The sequence below is a fragment of the Protobothrops mucrosquamatus genome, unplaced genomic scaffold, assembly GCF_001527695.2.
Source record: "Protobothrops mucrosquamatus isolate PMUCROS unplaced genomic scaffold, P.Mucros_1.0 scaffold_128, whole genome shotgun sequence".
NCBI lineage: Eukaryota > Metazoa > Chordata > Lepidosauria > Squamata > Viperidae > Protobothrops > Protobothrops mucrosquamatus.
In genome coordinates, this window is record NW_015386204.1 from 135,117 (window position 1) to 155,830 (window position 20,714).

Genomic DNA, 20,714 nt, shown 5'->3' on the forward strand with positions numbered 1-20,714 from the left:
ATTTGTGTACTGTATTCCATCTTCTAAAATAGGTAACATTTATTTCCAAAAAACCTGGATTCATCTGATCCCTGTTGATAACATTGTAATTGATTTAATTTATGTTTTGTTCAAAGTATGTTTTTAAGTCATTTTGATACATCTGTGGAAGTAATGTTTAATAAAGATAGGAGGAATAAATTGCACACATTTGTTAACAGATTTTCTTTTGGAGCTCATCTAATGCTAATAGCTATTATAAAAGCTAGTGGTACTGTATTAGCTGTATAACAAATCCTATCAGCCAAAGCATAAGAATGACCCCCATCCGTCCTCATGTTTATCTTCCTATATAAAATTATACCCACTTCCTATTTAATTATAACCATGTTCTGATAAATTTCCAGATATTTCAATTTATATTCATTGGGTGAATAAAGTACCTGACTTCATTCATCCAGGCAGTACACATTATTAGAATGAAAAATAACATATTAAGGAGGTGTGTTTTTCACTTCTCCAGTGCTTACAAAAACAATTTAACCTTTATCCCGAAGCAGCCACAGCTACGTTAGTCTTCGAAAGATGAAATCGTGCTTAGTAGTGAATTCAACATCAACCTGACCTTTAGAATACATCAGTGTTTCTTGGGAAAATATTTTGGGCAGAATGCCTTCCACAGTAAACAATATAGCTGCTCCAACCCATTGTTGCTTCATACTGTGCTATGGCTTATCAAAATAAGGGGTTAGAAATCAGCAGGGACCAGAGTTCTTCTGACAAAACTCCACAGGATATGAAGAACAATGTAAATTCTCCAGTCCTGGCAGATATTTTTCTATATTACTGTTCCAGAGATAACAACTAAGGTGAATCATTTCTAACCCACCTACAGTACCAAATGATTTCAGATTCTGAAGGGATCATATTTATTTCGTTGCTAGCTAGTAATTTACCTACCAAAAGATCATTATACTTATGCGTATGTGAAATCCTCATAATAATTACACATCTGAGTTCCCTCAGAAGTGCTATATATACATTCTCATTAGTCATGTATTTCCAAGAACATTAGTTTCCCCTCCACCCCAACAAGCTTTTGATGAAAATGGAAAGTGCTCTACTGCATCTGGGTTCATCTGGTTGTTGTTGTTTTTTAAAAAGACATTAGTTTAATCAAACAGCAGGGTGGGCAATATTCACATGCAAATGCTAGAAATAGTGTTGAGGAAAATATTTTTTACAAAATGACTTCATTGTAGTACTTCCTTAAGAACAGAGTGAAATCTTCAAGAACATGAATAAAGTTTTGTTTTTTTAATAATTTCCATGGAAGCTGTAAGAATGTAGTGGGCTAAAGTGACTGTCTGAGATTCAAGTGCTCACTGTACAAGGAAAAGCATTTTCATGTGCACAGGGGTTGTTTCTTCTTGGTTATTAATTTTCTCTCTTATGGGCATATTGGCTAGGGAATTCTGGGAGTTGAAATCCACTCACCTTAAAGTTGCCAAGTTTAAAAAATACTGGGCTACATTATCTTCTTCATCAAATCTCACTTCAGAGACTTCACTAAACTTCAGGAATCACTTTTTGAGGATGGTTGGGATAGTAGAAAAGAAATCAGAAAATTCCAAGCCCCTGTTCCTCTTGTAGCCTTTGATTCCTGGCAATTTCTAATCTGGGAAGATGTGGTATCATCAACAGAAGTTTGGAAAGTTTTCATATCTTTGAGGAAATTTGGTGTGTGAGCCTTTGAGCTGGTATGGATTGATGGGTCACATAACTTTCCCATTTTTTCCTGTAACATATTTTTTTTCTGGGAAAGAAAAAGAATGAAATAATGGGTAAATAGGGAATAGTTACTGGTGGAAAAAAACATCATCTAAATACAGAATAAAATTCAGTGAATGAAGAAGGCTGATCAAAGAACTCAGCACAAATAAATGATAAAAATCAAAGGTTATCATACCTTTGTTATCCCAAGAGTGCTTTGTTTTTCCTTGAAGACATTTTGCTTATCATCCAAGAAGCATCTTCAGTTCTGACTGAATGCTGGAGAATGGAAGGATTTATATTCCTTGCAGTCACCTGGTCATTAGCAATCTTTCTGAGAGTCGTTGAGGCCACTTGGAGGTTCACCTGAATAGTGCAAATGGGTGTAGAACCTTCTTGGAACTTCTGAAAGAACTGTGTTGTAAACAGGAAATAGGTGATGCCATATCACTCCCCCCTCTATTGAGAGAGAGTTGTCAAATCTTAATGTAGATGGCCTCTTTGACCCCTCTTTCAAACTAGCGGTCCTCTCTATCCAAAATGTGGAATTTGCTGTGTTCTCTGGATGCAATTGAATGTAGTGGCTATTGCTTTTTAAAAGCCTTCATGGTAGATGGCTTGGTTATGTGAGAGACTATCACTTTCTCATCATTTCTACCTGCCCTATAAGATCAGACAAAGTGGCACAATTCATGCCTCATCCACTAACCTATGTCAATTGATGGGATCTAGAAAGCTTTTGTCTTATGGTGCTTGATCTTTGGAATACCCCCCTCCAGTTCAGACTGCCCCAACCATGCAAGCTTTTAAATGAACTCTGGAATCATGCCCAACCCCTCGCAAGGTTTGGAATAAATCCAGTTGTGCATATCTGGTGTGGTATCTATTTCAGTTAGAGTATATCTATTTCCCCATTATATTTACTGTTTTGTTTTGTTTTAGACACTATCTGTTTTAATCTGTATACTGTCCAGAGACAGTGTTGAGTGGGGCAATCTTACTAATATAAATTTTAAATAAGTAAACACTTTTAGATTTTGGAAAAATCTATCAGTGTATTATATTTACTCAGGAAAATTAGATGTTTTTCATGCTTATTGATTTGCAGTGGTTTCAATAAATGATTAAAGTAAAACATATTCAGAGACTGAATTGATATCTGCCATTACATATAAAAGAAAATGCTTATAGCTGTAGATACTTTTGTTATTCATATGGGGTATTTTAAAACATTGATTATATCAAAGTACAAGAATGTTGTGCTGTATAATTTCGGGCATGCTCAATACAACATGTAGCATTAAAATTACCTTTTCTTCATTATGAATGATTTCTATACTACCTCATTGGACACAAATATAAGCTTGAATTCCCACTGCATCTAATTTATTATTACTGCTGTAGATATTATTTTGTGTTACACTGAATAGAGTATTTCTAGAAATATATTGCAAAAACCTACAGGGGAGGAAATGGCAAAATAAAACTGCTTTGGAAGTTATTACATTTTTATAATAGACCAGCACATTATTCCCATAGAAAAGCACTTTAAGAAAATGGTTTGGATATTTTCATCAAAAATATATTTTTTTGCAAACCCATTTTATTTAGACTTTGTGCTGGCAACTTGGAACAGATACTTCAAATAAATTACATATGATGTTCTGGTACATGACCTCTAGTGGGCTTAATTTTTTTTTTTCAATTAGCATCTCCTATCAATGAATTTGTGCCTTTCATTAGAAATACAGGAAATAGATGTTTTTCCTCCTATCTACTTTCAATTCTGAAAGCAGAAAAACAGGTTCCTGCCCAAATTAAAATTAGATAAAATTCCTAGAATTATTAGATAGATATATTAAACTTATATGCCGCCCTTCTCCCAACAGGACTCAGGGCGGCTTACAGCATATTAAAACGATACAAACACTATCCCCAATAAAAACCAATTAAAAACAAATATTTACCGCTGTGTTACCATTAAAAATCTAATTAAAATTGTCCCTATTTAAAATTCTCCCTAGGCCAGACCCGCTTGCTGAAAAAGCCATGTCTTGAGGGCGCGGCGAAAAGATAGGAGATCCGGAATCGTCTGGATCTCGGGGGGTAGTTCGTTCCAGAGGGTGGGGGCACCCACAGAGAAGGCCCTCCCCCTGGGGGTCGCCAGCCGACACTGCTTGGCCGACNCCCTGGTCACGGCCGACAAATGGTCTTCCAGTGTCAGCCGTGGATCCAGGAGGACACCCAAGTTGCGTGCCCTCTCTGAGGGGGCCAAAATTTCGCCCCCTATAGACAGCGATGGAATCAGCTGACTATGCCGAGGCGCCGGCAACCACAGCCACTCGGTCTTGGAAGGGTTGAGTCTGAGTCTGTTCCTCCCCATCCAACCCTCTGCTTGTATGATCAGACACTGATTGCATTCAAGTTCAAGGGACTGGTTCCCAATATGTACATAAGGTGGAGAAATCCCTTACAACACTTTCTTCCCCACTGGGAAGATTTAAATAACTTCCGTTCAAAGATGCTTGGAGACAGGCTTGCAAGACTGGAATTTTCAAGCTACTTATATAATATGGGCAATTGCCCATTCAGAATTTTTTTTAAAAAAAATCTGATATTTAAAATGATGTGTGACGTGTAAAGGACAGAGCATTTAAAAATACTGAAATACTGCTTTGGTTTGGCTGTATTTGCTAATGACAAAATTACTTCAATCTCCACATGAGAAATCCACATCCATTAGATCACGGGTGTCAAACTTGATTGCATCACCTGATGTACCGTGATGTTTTTTGCCTTTGCGGAGCTGGGGTGCGTTAGATAATTGTACCTGTGCGTTAGATAATTATACTGCTAGCAACTTTTAGGCTATGTGGTAATCCTTTGAGATGCACAACAGGTTATGCGTTCATATGTGGAGATTACAGGCAGGTCATGACCAGCAGCATAATGCAACTGATGGCTTCTCTGCCTGAAATATGTGAGAAATCTTAATGCTATTGTGCCATTACTTATAAAAAATAAGTAGTAATATGCTAATTTATTATGTTCTACTCACAATAATCTCTATCAATGTTACACTTTATGCTGGGTTAATATCAATGTTCCTTTTGTCCTGTTTTGCAAGTTCAAGATGCTAATGTCATCTTCCATAAGATCAAAGCTCAGATTCATTTTTCAGTGCACAAATATTAGTCTAATCCTGTTAATTATAATGGATATCATCTATTGAACAGGAATCTACATAATTATGTACAAGTGAAATATAAAATTGAAAATCTTTATGAAATCTAGATTACAGAGAATTAGATAGAATTAAGTAATTTGGAATCTTTGCTTGCTCTTATAAAAAGGCTTGCTATATTCACTTGTAATATTAAACCTGAGATAAATAATACAAATGTAAAAATAATGCATTTTTCCTTCCATAGGAGGACCCAGACTGCCCTCTTGAGTATGCCAAACAGCATGGAGTACTTTGCATACTATTCAACTGGCATGCATTTTAGTTTGGAATCTGCTCAGGGATGAAATTTTTGGCTAAATCTGTGGAAATTCTGATACTGCAAGAGACCGGCTGCTTTAATCAGTGATGAAATAAGAAATCACTTCCTTTTAACAATGCCATGCTCTTGGCTTTGTTACTTTCTAGTGATGTTAATTGTTACTTTCTAGAGATAATGTTAATTGTTTTGTGTTTCAAAATATGCAGCAGCACACAGGGATCTCAACAGGGAGTCTTTTACAAACAAAATCATCATCACCATTTTTACCATATTTGTTGAGGGTATGTATTACATTCGTTTGGAAATATACCATAAAACAAAGTATATCATCGAATGGTGTACAATTAATACACCGAGCATGTGTATAGTATATAATTTAAATGAGATGCTTCTGTATTGGCTTAGAATTTTATTGCTGATTCATCTCGCATTAATATCTTTGACAAAAAGTGTTAAGATGCTTAACTGCATCTTCATGGTTATATGTTTCAGTCAGAAAACTGCAAAATCTTCTAACTTCAGTAAAGACAATTTTAGCAACTAGCCATGAGAAAACAATATTTCAAGCATTAAGCTAAATTCATTTCAACCCAATTACTTAAAATGCCTTGATCTCAGTGGTTGACAACAGTTGATAACATTCAGTAGAATTAGTGAGATTGTGGAAAATAAAGAATAACTGGTAGTGTAAAAAAAAAAGGATGGTTTCCAATAATCATGTATTCCTAAAACTTTCTTTTGTTGAGAGAGAATGAATTTTATGAATATAACTATAAAATAAGTGATGTCCATGGATTAGTGTCTTGATCAGGGGAGACAATGTAACTATGGTAACTGATAGTTCTAATCAATTATAAACCTTCAAGAACTCAAGTAGGCATTGAAAACTTCAAGCAGGCATGGAAAATCTCTGGGCATTCCACAATGATCTTAGTTGAAACCTCTTTCCAATCCACACTTCCTTTGTTTTCTTATTGGGGATATTTACTTCTATGACTTTATTCTTGCTTTGTTTCCTGTCATTCGGATCATAATTTGAATGTCTTTTATTGCCGTGCTTTCATCCCCCTTTATGATTTCTGTATAAGAGATGAGAACAAGCTAAGATGCATCTCTAGTGTTATGGTCTTCTATAAACCTGAGGCTCAAAAGGGAGACCTGATACCAAGTCTAATAGATTGGGGAGCCATCAGGCAATCAGACAGTTGCAGCAGTTCAGAATCAATGAACCAGAACAGGTGTGATTGAACTCAAAGCATAAGGGGCCTGATCCAGAACTCTAGTCCAAGAATATATCAACAATTATGAAGGGAAGGACTGAAGTAGTCAGCTCTCAAAAGACAACTCCCTAATTATGTTATACCAGGAACCAGGGTTATGCAAGAGCAACCTCCCGACTCTTTTCTCATTGTTGGAAACAGCTTCCTGTTTTTGGACTGGCTTCTTGTTCTTGCCTCCTTGCCAGACAACCTGAACATCTGGTTATAATCCTGGACTCAATTTCTGGATTTCTCTGCTTTGGCCTTGCTGTTCTCACTGGCAATTTGCACCAAAAGGTAAGAACTCACCTTCTCTATAAATGGCTCTTATTTACAATCTCTCAAAGTGCTATGCCTATCCCTCAACATAAGCCCCCCACCCCTTCCCCCATTTAAGCTGGTTGCAAAATTGCTACACAGTTATTGTTTGTGTGATTTTTGTATAGGGAGCTACCATTACAAGGGATATTCTGTCTTTGAGAGTACTGTAGACAATCAGATTAAATATACATGTTCATGTACATATGCAATTGTTGTGTAATTATAACTTCAAGCACCTCAGAGGCTACATTCCCTTAGTGAGGTGAGTGACCACTGCATGTGGACTTCTGTGTATTTATCAACAACCAAAACAGGTTCCTCAATCTTAGAGAATTCCAGAACCATTTCCCCATTTTTTCCTAGCCTAAAAATAGCATTAAAGATGACTGGTTAAGCACCATTTTTCATAATATGATGACAATGACAAAGGAATAGTCACCATTTTGTATATATGAACACATTTTTATAATTACTTTATAGAACTAACTAGCTGAAGTCACAATAAAAAGTGAAACATTTTAATATTTATTTTGAGAGGGGAAAACTAAATGTATATTCAAAGCAGTATTAAAAAGTTTGCTTTTCCTATGACAGCATTGATCTTTTAAGAAAATAAAGTGTATGAATACAACCACTCACCCAATTGCCATGACTTTAATGCCATTTAGGTTCTAGAAATCATTTCAGAAAAAGATTGGATCCCTTACGTTTTTTTTAAAAAAAGTATTTTATGTCCTACATGAAATATGCTTTACTATTATGAAAATCTGAAAATTTACTTTATTTCTTCTTCAGCAGTTGAAAGTTTTTCAGGTTCTGAGCATTTAGTAACCTCTGTAGGAGTTATATGATTAGAACCAGTATAACATTTTGAAAACCACATGTAATCATTTTTAGGTGCAGAATGCAGAGCAATGCATTTATCAATATGGCTTTTAGGAAATCGACCTAGAATGGAATGTTTAATATCTGGATATTGGACAAATGAAGTCTGATAAACAGAATGGTAGGCATTGCTGCTAGGAATTTGCTCATGGGCCAAAAAATAGTAGTTTTGCGAATAGTGTTGACACTTTTCTTGAAATTTTCTTACTCCTAGTCCCTAAAAGAAATGAGAAGGCATTTATTTTAGAATATATTTAAGATAGCATGTTCTGTATTACATTTGAGAACCATCAGGAAAGGCTTTAGTAAAAGATCTTGGCTAGCATGTTGATAATTAATTACAAACTATTTCTGAAATTTATTCTCATCTGTTACATAGCAAAAGTAAGTTTTTGCAACATTATTGCAGTAGAAGTGTGGACCTCATAGAAACATGCTGTATCTTAGAAAACCAATCTCTTTTCCTCAAGCTCAAAAAAGATGGGTAATTCCTTCACTTATTACCGAATAGATACAGGTAATACATTTTTAATATGTATCTGTTTCTAACTGAAGTGTGCAAAGCAGTCCTGGTAAGTATTGCAGGCCACATATAAGACAACTTCCGGATGGACCTTAGATGTCCATGTCAGTATTTTTTGATATTGCAGGTAATCCTCCACTTACAGCAGTTTATTTAGTGACCATTCAAAGTTGCAACAGCACTGAAAAAAGTTACATGACTATTTTTTCACACTTATGAACACCCCCATGGTAACGTGATTTACATTTGGATGCTTAACAACTGATTCACATTAATGACGGTTGCAGTGTCCTGGAGTCATGTGATCCTCATTTGCAATCTTCTGACAAGCAAAGTCAATGGGAGAGCCATATTCACTTAACAATCATGTTACTAATTTAACAACTGCAGTGATTTACTTAACAAATGTGGCTAGAAAAATCATAAAATGGGGCAAACTCACTTAAAGAATTTCTCACTTAGCAACATAAATTTTGAACTCAATTGTGGTCATAAGTAGAGTACTACCTGTATACAAACTTCTCTGTATTTTCAAGAACTAAAGATCCTCTAGTACATCTCAAATTTTGGAAAAATATGAATTGCCCTATTAATTAGTAAATGCTATTATACAAGAACCATAAGAATATATCTAAATTTCTACAAAAGAAAATTAACAGCCTATAACTTGTTATGTGTCATAACTGACAAGAAATTTCAATAAGCTGTCATCAATTTTGCCATTCAGCTTAGACAAAGGAAATTCTGTAATACTGAATGAATATAAATATTTCCAAAACATATTACATACCCTACAGAGAATTATTAAAAATTATTCTTAAGAAAATACCATTAAAACAGAATACTTACAGAATCTAAATACTCTCCCATAGTCAATAAACAATGTTTATTATCATGGATTGAAAATGGAAATGTATTTGCTGGTTTCTAAAAGAAAATTTAAAAAAAGTCTTGTGCATTCATATAACAGGATCATAGCTTTCATGTTCTACAGAAATCAAAATTACATGCATATGTAAATATGTGTGATACAAATACATTGTTTCTATTAGTAAAGAATATATTCATAACAGAATTTAATTTCATCTAATCTTAAGCATGCAGAGCTATTGAATGAAATCAAATTTATTTTTATGGGAACAAATTACTAAAATAATTTCAGGATATCTTTCAGAGGCTTACTACTGAGTTCACTGCTAATAAAAACTGAACTTCAAAAGGAAACTCATAATTTAAATCAACCTTAGATTTATGAGCTCAGTACAGAACACTGATACTATATATTAAATGGCAGAATATGTATTTAAAAGGACTACGTCCCAAATCTAGAAAACATATGGATGCATGTTAAATTTTATTATTTGCAGTCTCCTAGGTTTTGCTCTCTACACTAAGCAAAAGCAAAGAAAACTCTAGTTTTCTTTGAAACAAAGTCAACACATTCCCTACTTTCCAACAAGACTCTAATAATGTTAAGACTCTTAATTTAGAATCATAGAATTAAATAAGGACTAAATAGCCAGTGTATTTTCCTGAAATAAAGAATAATTTTTGGTGTTCAAAATATAACCAGACTATAGACCAGAAAAAACAATGTATCTAAATTTATCTAAATCTTCTCAGGATTGTGTTAGGAAGTAAAGGACAACACCTGGAACCAATACATTTCTATTTTTTTTATTAATAGTATTTTTCAGATCTTCCTCCTTNTAAATATTAAATATTGTCCATCTTGAATATATAACGGAAGGAGGAAGCTTGAGAGTTCGCAAGGTTAATGCTGTATGGAATGAAACTCTGGCTGAATCTGGATGTTCTGCTTCGGATACCACGAAGCCTCCTCCCAGAAGGTAACAAGGAAAACAGGTCGTGAAGAGGATGTGTAGTGTCCCAGATAATCTTACGGACCTTGCTCAAGCAGCGCTTCTGTTCTATGTCCTGGATGGGAGGGAGGGAACTGCCAATGATCTTTTCGGCCATTCTCACCACTCTCTGCACCGCCTTCCTATCTGAAGCAGTGATGCCTCCAAACCAGACTGTGATGCTGTATGACAGGATGCTCTCGATTGTCCCCCTGTAGAAAGTGGTCAGGACAAGGGAAGGAAGATGTGCTTTCCTCATGCGGCGCAGAAAATGCAGGCGCTGCTGTGCCCGCTTCACCAGTTTCTCACTGTTGAGCGACCAAGTCAGCCTGCTCGTTAGCTGCACACCCAGGAATTTGATGCTGGTAACCATCTCCATAGGTGAATCATTTATGCACAGAGAAGTGTGGCTGTGCCTGCCTTTTCTGAAATCAACAATGATCTCTTTGGTTTTTCCAGTATTTAAAACTAGGCTGTTTTCCTTACACCAGTTCACTAACCCTTCAACCTCCTTGCGGTAAGCTTCCACCTTGTCATCCTGAATAAGGCCCGTGCAGTCCCAATTATTCATTGGTCTGTCCTATTGAGCTGTTGTACCAAACCAGACAGTTAGAGAAGTAAAAATGACAGATTCAATAATTCCTCTGTAATCCAGTTAAGGAAAATGGAGATCCATATTTGGCTTAAGCTTGTCCCAAAAACTTATCTCTACCATACCCAGGGTTTTTTCAGCATCCACTAAATTGTGGATTCCCTTTTTTCTGAATGTCTAATTAAAGTCTGAGCTCTGTCATCTGTTTATAAAAAATCAGATGGTACAATAAACAATTAAAAAAATATGTAATCCACATGCCAAGTTCAATGTACAAATTCTGGCAGCAACTTTAATGAAATTGGAAAAACTGTACTCCAGCAATAATAAATAAAATAAATAATAAAATCTCCAGAAATATAGGAGTGAAAGAAGATCAAGATATGTCTTATATCACTCAATAGAATAGCTATCGCGACCAGGAACTTTTCAGATTCATAGATTTAATATAGCTATTACTCCCTGAATAGAAAAAGGTGCAGCTTGATATTATCTTGATCACATGTAATCTTTGAAAAAGCTCTATAGCTTTTTAGAAAAGACCAATTTCTTCCTTGGTAATCTCACTCAGTACTACATGCTGATTTACTATTTTAGAGTAATTATATAGTTTGTTCCAAGCACCATTAATAACAGAATTGTTATTACTTGATTGCTGCTATTTCAATCAAGAGGTCAATAATTGATCAGGTCTTTCATCTTACCTTTCACCTCACTCCCCATATGTTTGCTTTATACAATTCAATGAATATGTTGTATATACTTTATAAAGGAAATTAAGTTCCAATTTCACAGATATGAAAGGTTAATATAATTCCAGCTATCACTGTTCACCTATATATGCCATAGGAAAGATCCTTCTATGTCTTTAGTTTAAATGATCCCAAATCAATAAACATTTCTGCAATCTCTAGATCAGGGGTGTCAAACTGCCGGCTCGCGGGCCAGATGTATCATGGTGAAACCGCGCCCACCCCATTGCCGGCAATGGAAAAAAAGTTGTGACACATCACGTTGCGAGTTTGACACCCCTGCTTTAGATTGAAAACTTTCCATATCAGAATCCAAGGGAAAAAAATTAAAATCACAAGGAAAAAGATATTGTCTTTAATATCTTATTCTGTACATAGATCTGAAAAAATGCATTCCACTTTGATGATCTTGCTTGTCAAACTAAGTATATATGGTCCTGTATTATAGATATTAAAAATCTCATAATAGGATTTGAGTTCTGTACTGAATAGCAATGGCAGCACACACAATTTAGTAGTTTTAATTTGTAGCTTATATTTCAGCTGCACTAAAAAAAAATCTCCCGTATAAATTTGTCCCTGAAGATTGCCATAGGTATCTGATCTAAAAGATTACAAATAATCGAAACTAATATATTTCTTGTAACTAATATAGCTTTAACTATTTGTAATTTATGAAATACTGTGAAAAAGAGAAAGATGTGTAAAAACCTTTTGAAAACCTGCATTTTTCTTTCCTACTGTTAAGTATTTCCTATTACCAATTAATAAGCTGTAGTAGTATACCATTTTCTTTATGTGCTGTTTTAATCTCTTCCTTGCATGCAAAGACAAATCCTTGAAAAAGAACAAGTGTGTTAGAGTCAGTTACTTTTTAGAACCATTGCTAATTATTGTAGGAAAGTGCCAAATGTATACTTCAGAACTCTGATATCTGGGTTATTTAAAATATTTATAAATGATTTGGATCAGAGTTTCATAATATGACTAGAGTGAGATAATAACAGGAAAATCTTAATATGCTAGAACTATGGGTGGAATTAAGTAAGATGAAGTTTAAAGGGGACAAATACAAAGTCATACATTTAAGCAGGGAAAATCCAAATCATAAGATGGGAAGGGATCAAACTAAGCAGCACTACATGCAATAAAAATCTGGCTGTCTTGATACATCATTAGTTGAAGATGAGCTCCCCAAAAGCAAAAGCAATTCTAAGATGCTTCAAGAGAAATATAGATTAAGTCAAGTCATAATTCTTCCCTATTTTGCTTTAATCACATCACACTTAGTTTATTGCATCCAGGTCTGGGCACATTTTAGGAAGGGCATTGACAAGAATATGCAGAGAAAAGAGAACGAGGTAAAGGGACTGGAAAGAAACCCCTAAGGAGCATGAAGAACAGAAGACCACAGAGATACATGAAAACTGTTTACAAATATCTGAAGAGCTATCATTTAAAAGATGGGACAGAATTGTTCAGATTTGTTCCAGGGTGTAGGACAAGAAACAATGGATTTAAAACACAAGGAAATGGATTTTATTACAGAAATAAATATATGTTGCAGCAATAAAAGGCCATTCATAATAGATTTGATAAACCAATAAAGTGTAAACCAAACAATTTTCACAAAAATTGCCTGCCTTTTGCTTTATTACTCAATATGTCTAAAGTGTGCTTGCAACTACTACAAACAGAACACCTACCAGATTACAAAAACACTCAGATATTACAGATTAAAAATGTCTTTCCTTCCCACAAAAAAAATCCTTCACCATGAAAACATACAATAAAACACTACATTGATCAAAACGATATTCAAATATATTTCTTAAGGTGTCAATCATTCGTTTCCAAAAACTACAACTGTTCATTAGAATAATTAAGATGAGAAAGTATGCATTCCATAATATAGTTTACTTAGTTTTGGCTTACAGGTTTGGATAAACTGAAAAAAAAATAATATGTTGTAAACCAAGCAAAGTTCATACACTGCACTGAGTCCTGGGATACTTAACCATAATTTGCTGAATAAGCCATAACTGACTTTGACTAAAGTCAAAACCCATGGTTTTATAAAACATAGTGGCTAAATTCATACAGTGAAATAAATTACACTGTAGTTTCTTCACTTTTGGCTTAGCATGTTGTGTGAACATGTATTGAGTAAGTGCCTCTACAACTTTTGTTCCAGGGAATTTTGCTTGGCATTCTTTTTGTTTTCTTTTTGGCATGAGGCAACTAATTTGTTATTTAACCAAACTGAACCAAATAGTTTATGCTGCAAATCTATAGTTTTTTTGGGGGGGTAAGCCATGTAAAATTAAATGGGTTTTACTTGCCTTAAATAGACATTTATAGGATATGTTATATCAACCTACATGTTACTTTATGATCTTTTTTATATTAGTCTACTAAAATATCTGATTTGTAATTGTGTCTATTAGATATTGTCCTGTTTTCTTTTTTCAATTCTGAAAGCTACCGTGAGGGCTTAGGCTGAAAACCAGCTAAAAATAGCATGCATACATAAATGAAGAAGGGACTTAGAGCAACTAGTGGGAATAAGCAGAGTTCTGATACATGCCACTTGTTCACTTTTATAGGCAACGCCTCTCAGGAAGTACGGCTAATATTGATTGCTCCATCTGTGGTTAGTTAATTATTAGTTAATCCCTGATTTCTGTGTACAAACAAATTATGCACAGGTAGTTATCTACACCTGGAAGCAGGAGGATTTAAAAAAAGAGTGATCAAGCATATTGATCAACATGCTAGTTATTATCAGATATGCCAGTATTAAAAAGCAAATACTTTGATACAAACACACACATACTCTATCACTCCACATAACATAATCTTTATCTGCTTTGGATATAAATAGAAAGCGGAGCAAATTGCCATTTTCCGTTAGGAAAGACAGCTAAGCTAAAGCTTTGGGGCTCTGTAAGAACAACAAAAAAATTTCAGGTGCTATAAAATAATTTCATTCCTGTCTAGCACATTTCAGATACAAATCCTTCCTCAAGGGCTAATTTCAAAATTCCTCCTATAAATTCCATATCAGTTTCTGTTAGAAGCTGTGCTCTATAAAGTTTTGAAGAAACAAAAGCTCTTCAGGATGGATTTGTACACTATCTAAAATATAATAAACTATTTTCTCAAGAGCCTGAAGCATTTTTGTGCCTTTGCTTTTCCCTCATTTTTTTGATTTTATGAAAGGATTAGAGTTAAGCCTATGGTGATCTCATCCCAAACTGAACTTGATTAAGTGTTCTGAACCTAGAATTTCTGGCTCCTTAGAGAAGGTGAAGCAAACATAAAGGAATTTGTACTGTTCACATCAAAAATTGTTGCAGCACATGTCAGTGATCAGATCAGAAACATATTTATCTATAGACCAGGCATGTCAAACTCGCGACGTCACGTGATGTCGCATGACGTATCGGAGCTTTTTTGCCATTGCCGGCAATGGGTGGGCACAGCTCCGGTATGATGAAACCGGCCCGCGGGCCAGCAGTTTGACACCCCTGCTATAGACCATACATTTGAGAAAAGACAGGCATATTTGCTTGGCAAAATAATGTCTATATAAACTGTCTTTACAGTTTCATACATTGGAGAAAATGACTTTAATCTGTATTCTTCTAACAAGTGAATGTAAGATTTATTAATATCACTAAGGTATATTATAAAAGAAGGCAGATTATGGTAGATTTATTCTAATTTACTGTATTTGTTAAAAGGCATAGGCAAATTGACTCTAGGTCACAGATGTCAAATTCGCTGCGTTATTGTGACTTTTTTCACATTGCTGGAGCTGGGGTGGCCGTGGCCTCTGCATGATGCAACCAGTCCGCCGGCCAGCAGTTTAACACCCCTGCTCTAGGTCATGAGATGAAAGTTCTGAATAAACAGGAATATAGCATTGAGATAAACGCAATTTCATTACATTTTACTGGCAACTGCTATTTTAGCAGTTAAAAAGAATTATACATTTAATACAAGGGTTATCAATTTCGCTGTATCTCAGTGCCTTCCCCCATGACAAATATTTGTGTGATGGTGTGTGATTAAAACTACATAACTAAGAAATAAAACTGCTGAGACCGGTGGCTTTGCAAATGGCTGGACCCATAGGGTTTAGCCATCTCTCAAAACTCTGGGTTTTGCTCAGTGTTTTGCCTCTGTAAACCTACTACAGCAATGTCTAGGCAACTCAAAACAAGTTTTGATAGTGCTTCCACTTTGTCTATGTAAGTCTGATTAGTTTAAAAAAAAAAGAGAAAAAAAGACTATACCTCTAATGTGCTCACAACAGCCCAGGGACTGCAATCTAGTCTGAGAAATTCTGCATCAATTTTGAAAATCCAGATTGGGATATAATGTAACTGCAATTGAAAATCTGCTCACGTCAGAAACAAACAGCGTGAGAAAACACTGGTCTGTTACTATAACAGTACTAACTTAACTACAAATTAAAGTTGAGAAGTTTCAAAATTTAAAACAAACTTAGATTTGTATTTATAGTAAGCTGACGTTTTGTAAAAATTGGAAAAATACTTACTTTCTCACGTTCTTTGTACATCAGTGGCACATTTTTTCCAGTTTGATAATTGGCATCTATATTAAATATCTGCTTTTGCATTGTAGCTGTAAGAGATTCTGGATATATTTGCAGGCTTCCACACTCTTTGAACTGCAAAACACAAACAAAATAATCTATACAATTCAATACTTAAAAAATGCACGCCAGATTCTATAGTCTGCATTTTATTGTTTGTATTACAGCAACACCTAGAGGCCCCATATAGAAGCAAAATCTCATTCTATTTTCACTTTATAAAAACATAACATAATTTCTATTTTCCAAGTTACATGATATACAAAAATATGCTAATACATTACACATACACATACACCTCTTGGTTGGTTGGATTTGAACAAAACTGTTTTATTTATTTGTTTTATGTGCCACCCATCTCAACTAGAGGGGGCCCTGGGCAGGTCACATCGTATTCATATCGGAAGCACCGCTTCCAGGCTGAAAGGATTAGCCAGTGACATTATCGTTGTCTGGAAGAAGCTCAGTTGGGGGGTCCTTTCATGTCTCCAGCACGACATGAGCTGGGGCAAAGGATGGGAGCTCATCCTGACTCTGGTCGAGTTACAAACATTAAAGCCAGTAGACCAGGGGTAGTCAACCTTGGCTCTTTTATGACTCGTGGACTTCAAGTCCCAGAATTCCTGATCCAGCTGTGCTCAGGAATTCTGGGAGTTGAAGTCCACGAGTCATAAAAGAGCCAAGGTTGACTACCCCTGCAGTAGACATTAAAATGATAAAACAATAAATAAAAAGTACAACTAAAAGATAGGGAAGAGAAGAGCACAAAGGACATGGGGAGAGGTGGGGTCTTTTCTTAATCCAATTGCCACCTCCATAATGGTACACCCCTAGGACTCCACATGATTTTTTGTACTATGTTAATAGTGAGTTTATTAAAATGGAAAATATATAGAAAATATATATTATAATTTAGATGTATAAAGTTGCCCAATTCAACATTGATTCAATGTACAAATTAAAAACAGATACAATACTTACAAACAAAATAAAAAGTATACAGTACATAAAGGATTAAACAGACATACCCTAACTGAAACACACTGCATGCCAAATGGGCAATTTCTCCCAGAGCTTGGGGGAAGGTGGAAGCTGTTTTTTAAAAAGTGCTTAAGGCTTGAAGAGAGTCTAAACCTCTGGGGGAATACTATTCCAAAACAGAGATGCTGTCACAAAGACGATGCACTTGTTAGGTCCTTTCAAATGGCATTATTTAAAGCAGGGGTGTCAAACTCGCTGCATCACATGACGTGTCGTGACATATCGCAACTTTTTTCCCCTTGCCAAAGCTGGGGTGAGCGCGGCTTCCATGTGACGCATCCAGCCTGTGGGCTGGCAGTTTTACACCCTGATTTAAAGGATAGGATATGAAGCATACCTTCTCTATCAGATCTTACAGGGCAGAAATGGGAAAGAGACAATTCCTTCAGATAGCCAGGCCTTATGCACAAAGGCTTTATTTCAATTATACATGCCAGGTCAGCAGCCTCATTCATGAGTTAGTTACAGAAGAGGGAAGGCTTGTTATATACCAATCTGTTGTTTAATTGTTAGAGTTCAGAGCAACCGAGGATCTAGTTACCTAGCAATGGAACTGAACAGTGGAAGCTGGAAGGCATAACTGATATCAAATATTGACAGACATTAACATGTGCAAAACTGATAAAAAGGTAGTAGATAACTCATAAGATATAAAATGACTTTGTGTGCTATCTAGCCACTTTGTGGGAATGTTATCTAGAAGTTGAGCATGTCAGAAGAACCATAAAATTGAATATAGTGGGAATCCAGGGTAATTAAGTGTGCTTGGTAAAACAAGAAGAGGCTCAAGAATGAATGGGTACTGAATACATGCGGATTAATACAAAAGTGATTGACTAGTACAAAGGAAGTACATTAAAGCAGTTTGGCCATGCAGAGAGAAGAAATGAGGACTGCAAAACAAATATATAAACAAAGAGAATGGAATGAGTGAACAAGAAGATTCATAAAGAAGTGGATAGGCCGATTGGATGAGATTCTCAAAGAGAACTATGAGAACAGCAAAGAACAAAAAGCAATGTATAAATGTTGTGTGAATTCAGCAAATTTTACTCATTGAAATAATGTTAAACAAAGTATCCCTTAGTGCAGTATGTAACCAATTAAATATTATCATAGGAATAAAAAAGACAATTCATAAGAATAAAAGGCAAGCATGTTTGACAAGGAGGCTTGCTATTAAGGCCAAATTAAAAGTGAAAAGGAAATGTAATAAAGTGTATCTTCAGCATGATTGCATTATTCATATTTTTAACAAGAGCTTTCATAAGTAAGTTTTATTTTGCATGATGTAGAACAATAGTTCTCTGCATTCAATATGAAAGAAATAATCCATATTAACACTGTATTCCTTATTAAAGCACAAGAGCAATTTGGCATTTCATAACAATAACAGTTACTGCTTCTATTGTATCATATTTTCCCATTAGAGGCCAAGGTAATGAGCCATTCTCTTGCCAAAAGGGGGAAAAAGAGTGAAACAGAAAAAAAAGCAAATCAAGTAGATTGTACGAAGAAGAGAAAAAAATAAATTGGAGGGTGGAAAAGGATAGAGGGAAATGCTAAATTATATACGAAGAAAAGCATTACTATTATATACAATGCTTGTACATCACAATTATATCTTCTTCAAATAAAAATGAAGAATAGTTTAGGAAACTATTTTTGGAGGGGGATGCTGTTAACTGGTAACATTTTGCAGACATAATACTAGAGCAGATAAATTATGTTAAACTGCAAGTGTTATACTGAAGTTATTTCAAATTATTCCTTATTCTTCTGCCTCCTTTCCTCCAAGCAGTCAGAGCAACATTTAGATTGCTTGTCTCTCACAACAATCTTGTGTGACAAAACTAGGATGAAAAGGGCCACTTCCTCCAAGATAATATAACTTTTTACAGCGCAGAGCTCTTAGTCACACTCAAGGAGGGAGGACAAGATTATTTCCATACTTAAATCTTTCAATCTATTCACCCAGCCATGTGCTGTATGAATTCTAATTCTGATTTATAAAGTTTGAAATGATTTTCCTTAAATCACGCAACGAGTCACAGGGCAATGAAAGACGAAACACAAGGATCTTTCCTTGTACGAAGCAATATTTGGTAACCCTAAATCCGTGGCTATTATGCTTTTTTTTTTTTTTTTTTTTTGACCGTCTCTCCTGCAGGCTCTTCCTTGCCTCCACGTGCCAAATGGACCAAGTGAGCCAGACTCTGGCCTGACCGTCGCCACCTTCCTTACCCAGATACCGTCCCGGGTGGTGCTTGGATTGGCCAGCCTCCCTTTCGGCATGGTGAGGAAGCTGAAGCCGAGCGCTCGGATTTCCGCGTGTGTGGGTTAACTTCGCCAGGGAGGCAGAAGAAAGGGTCGCCTCCTCCGAGGAGGAGAAAGAAAAAGAAGAGCAAGAGGTGGTGGTGGAGGGGGAGGAGGTAGTTCTGGTTGCCACGGCTACTGTTGTCAAGTGCCTTGCTTCTGTGTCACGCTGCGGGACTCCCCCCGCCTTTCCTTCAGCCTTTCCCAACCATTGAAGAAAAGGCGGGAAATCGCTTCTGCGTCAGTGGACCTTCTGTTTGAGGTAGTTTCTGGCTTTTAAAGAACTTCCAGCGGACATCTAGGGAGCTCAACTTTATGCAGGGAAATCGTTCAGGCACCGGCAGGCCAAGAGTTAAAGAAAAGTGGAGGAACTGTTTTGAGGCTCACGAGTTCCAGGGAGAATGTTCTCCTGACCCATCACAAGACTCTCAATGGACACACCCACACCTGACCCATCGCAAGACCTACTGACCACACGAAGCCCTTATAAACAAAAGCATATTGACATGCCCTAAACTCCGCTGAAGATTTTACCTAGCCTGGTAATGAAACGTTTAGAAACCAATCCACAAGCTTGGAGAACAAATCTTCACCCTCATCCTACACCCCAGCTACAGATATTCGCCACTATTGCAAATATTCTTCATTAGTATGGAGCAATGTCAACTCCATCTCTCCACAAGAGAAATAGTCAGGGCTCTGAATGTGACTTCTCAGGCAAATATATTGTGTGATAGTTGAATTGCACAGTTTTGATTTTTTGGGTGAAACTGGTCTATTTGCTGCAGTGTCACATGTTCCTGTCACAAGTTTTCATCAAAACCTAAACATTAGTAAGCTGCTTGGAGTCACCTAGAGTGAGTTGGGTGGCTATATACATTTTCTTAATAAATAAATACAATAAACAGCATGAGCCATAAAACGTTTTTAGAAGATGCCAACACGGAAAAGACACGGTTGAATGGTACTTTCTTACTGTGACCATTTGGAAGAAAGCTGATATAAATTAGGATTTCTACTGCAAAGGAATGAGTGGAAGTAAAAAGGTGGTAAGGGATGACCAATGTTCATATGCTCATATGCTCAGCTCAAATACAGGTAGATCTCAACTTACAACAGTTTGTTTAGTGACCGTTTGAAGTTACAACACCATTAAAAAAAGTGACGTATCGCTTTCCACACGACTATTGCAGCATCCCCATGATTACATGATCAAAATTTAGATGTTTGGCAACTGACTCATTTAGTATTGCAGTGCCCCAGGGTCATGTGATCACTTTT

General features: G+C 36.0%; 1 protein-coding gene across 1 annotated transcript; it reads right to left on the reverse strand.

The window, feature by feature from the left end:
• Nucleotides 1-7,561: 7,561 nt before the first annotated feature.
• Nucleotides 7,562-19,507, reverse strand: TEX36 (testis expressed 36). The gene is made up of 4 exons (XM_015817689.1): nucleotides 19,362-19,507; nucleotides 16,020-16,151; nucleotides 9,096-9,173; nucleotides 7,562-7,940 (listed from the first exon to the last, which is right to left on the reverse strand). The coding sequence occupies exons 1-4, from the start codon at nucleotides 19,410-19,412 to the stop codon at nucleotides 7,614-7,616; spliced, it is 588 nt and encodes a 195-aa protein (XP_015673175.1). The 5' UTR covers nucleotides 19,413-19,507; the 3' UTR covers nucleotides 7,562-7,613.
• Nucleotides 19,508-20,714: the final 1,207 nt, after the last annotated feature.

Coding starts and splice junctions, on each gene's coding strand:
- TEX36 (XM_015817689.1), bottom strand. CDS start 19,412: ATGCCGAAAGGGAGGCTGGCCAATCCAAGCACCACCCGGGACGGTATC. Junction 16,152..19,361: donor CCACCCGGGACGGTATCTGG/GTAAGGAAGGTG, acceptor TGTGTTTTGCAG/TTCAAAGAGTGTGGAAGCCT. Junction 7,941..9,095: donor TGGGAGAGTATTTAGATTCT/GTAAGTATTCTG, acceptor CATTTCTTTTAG/GGACTAGGAGTAAGAAAATT.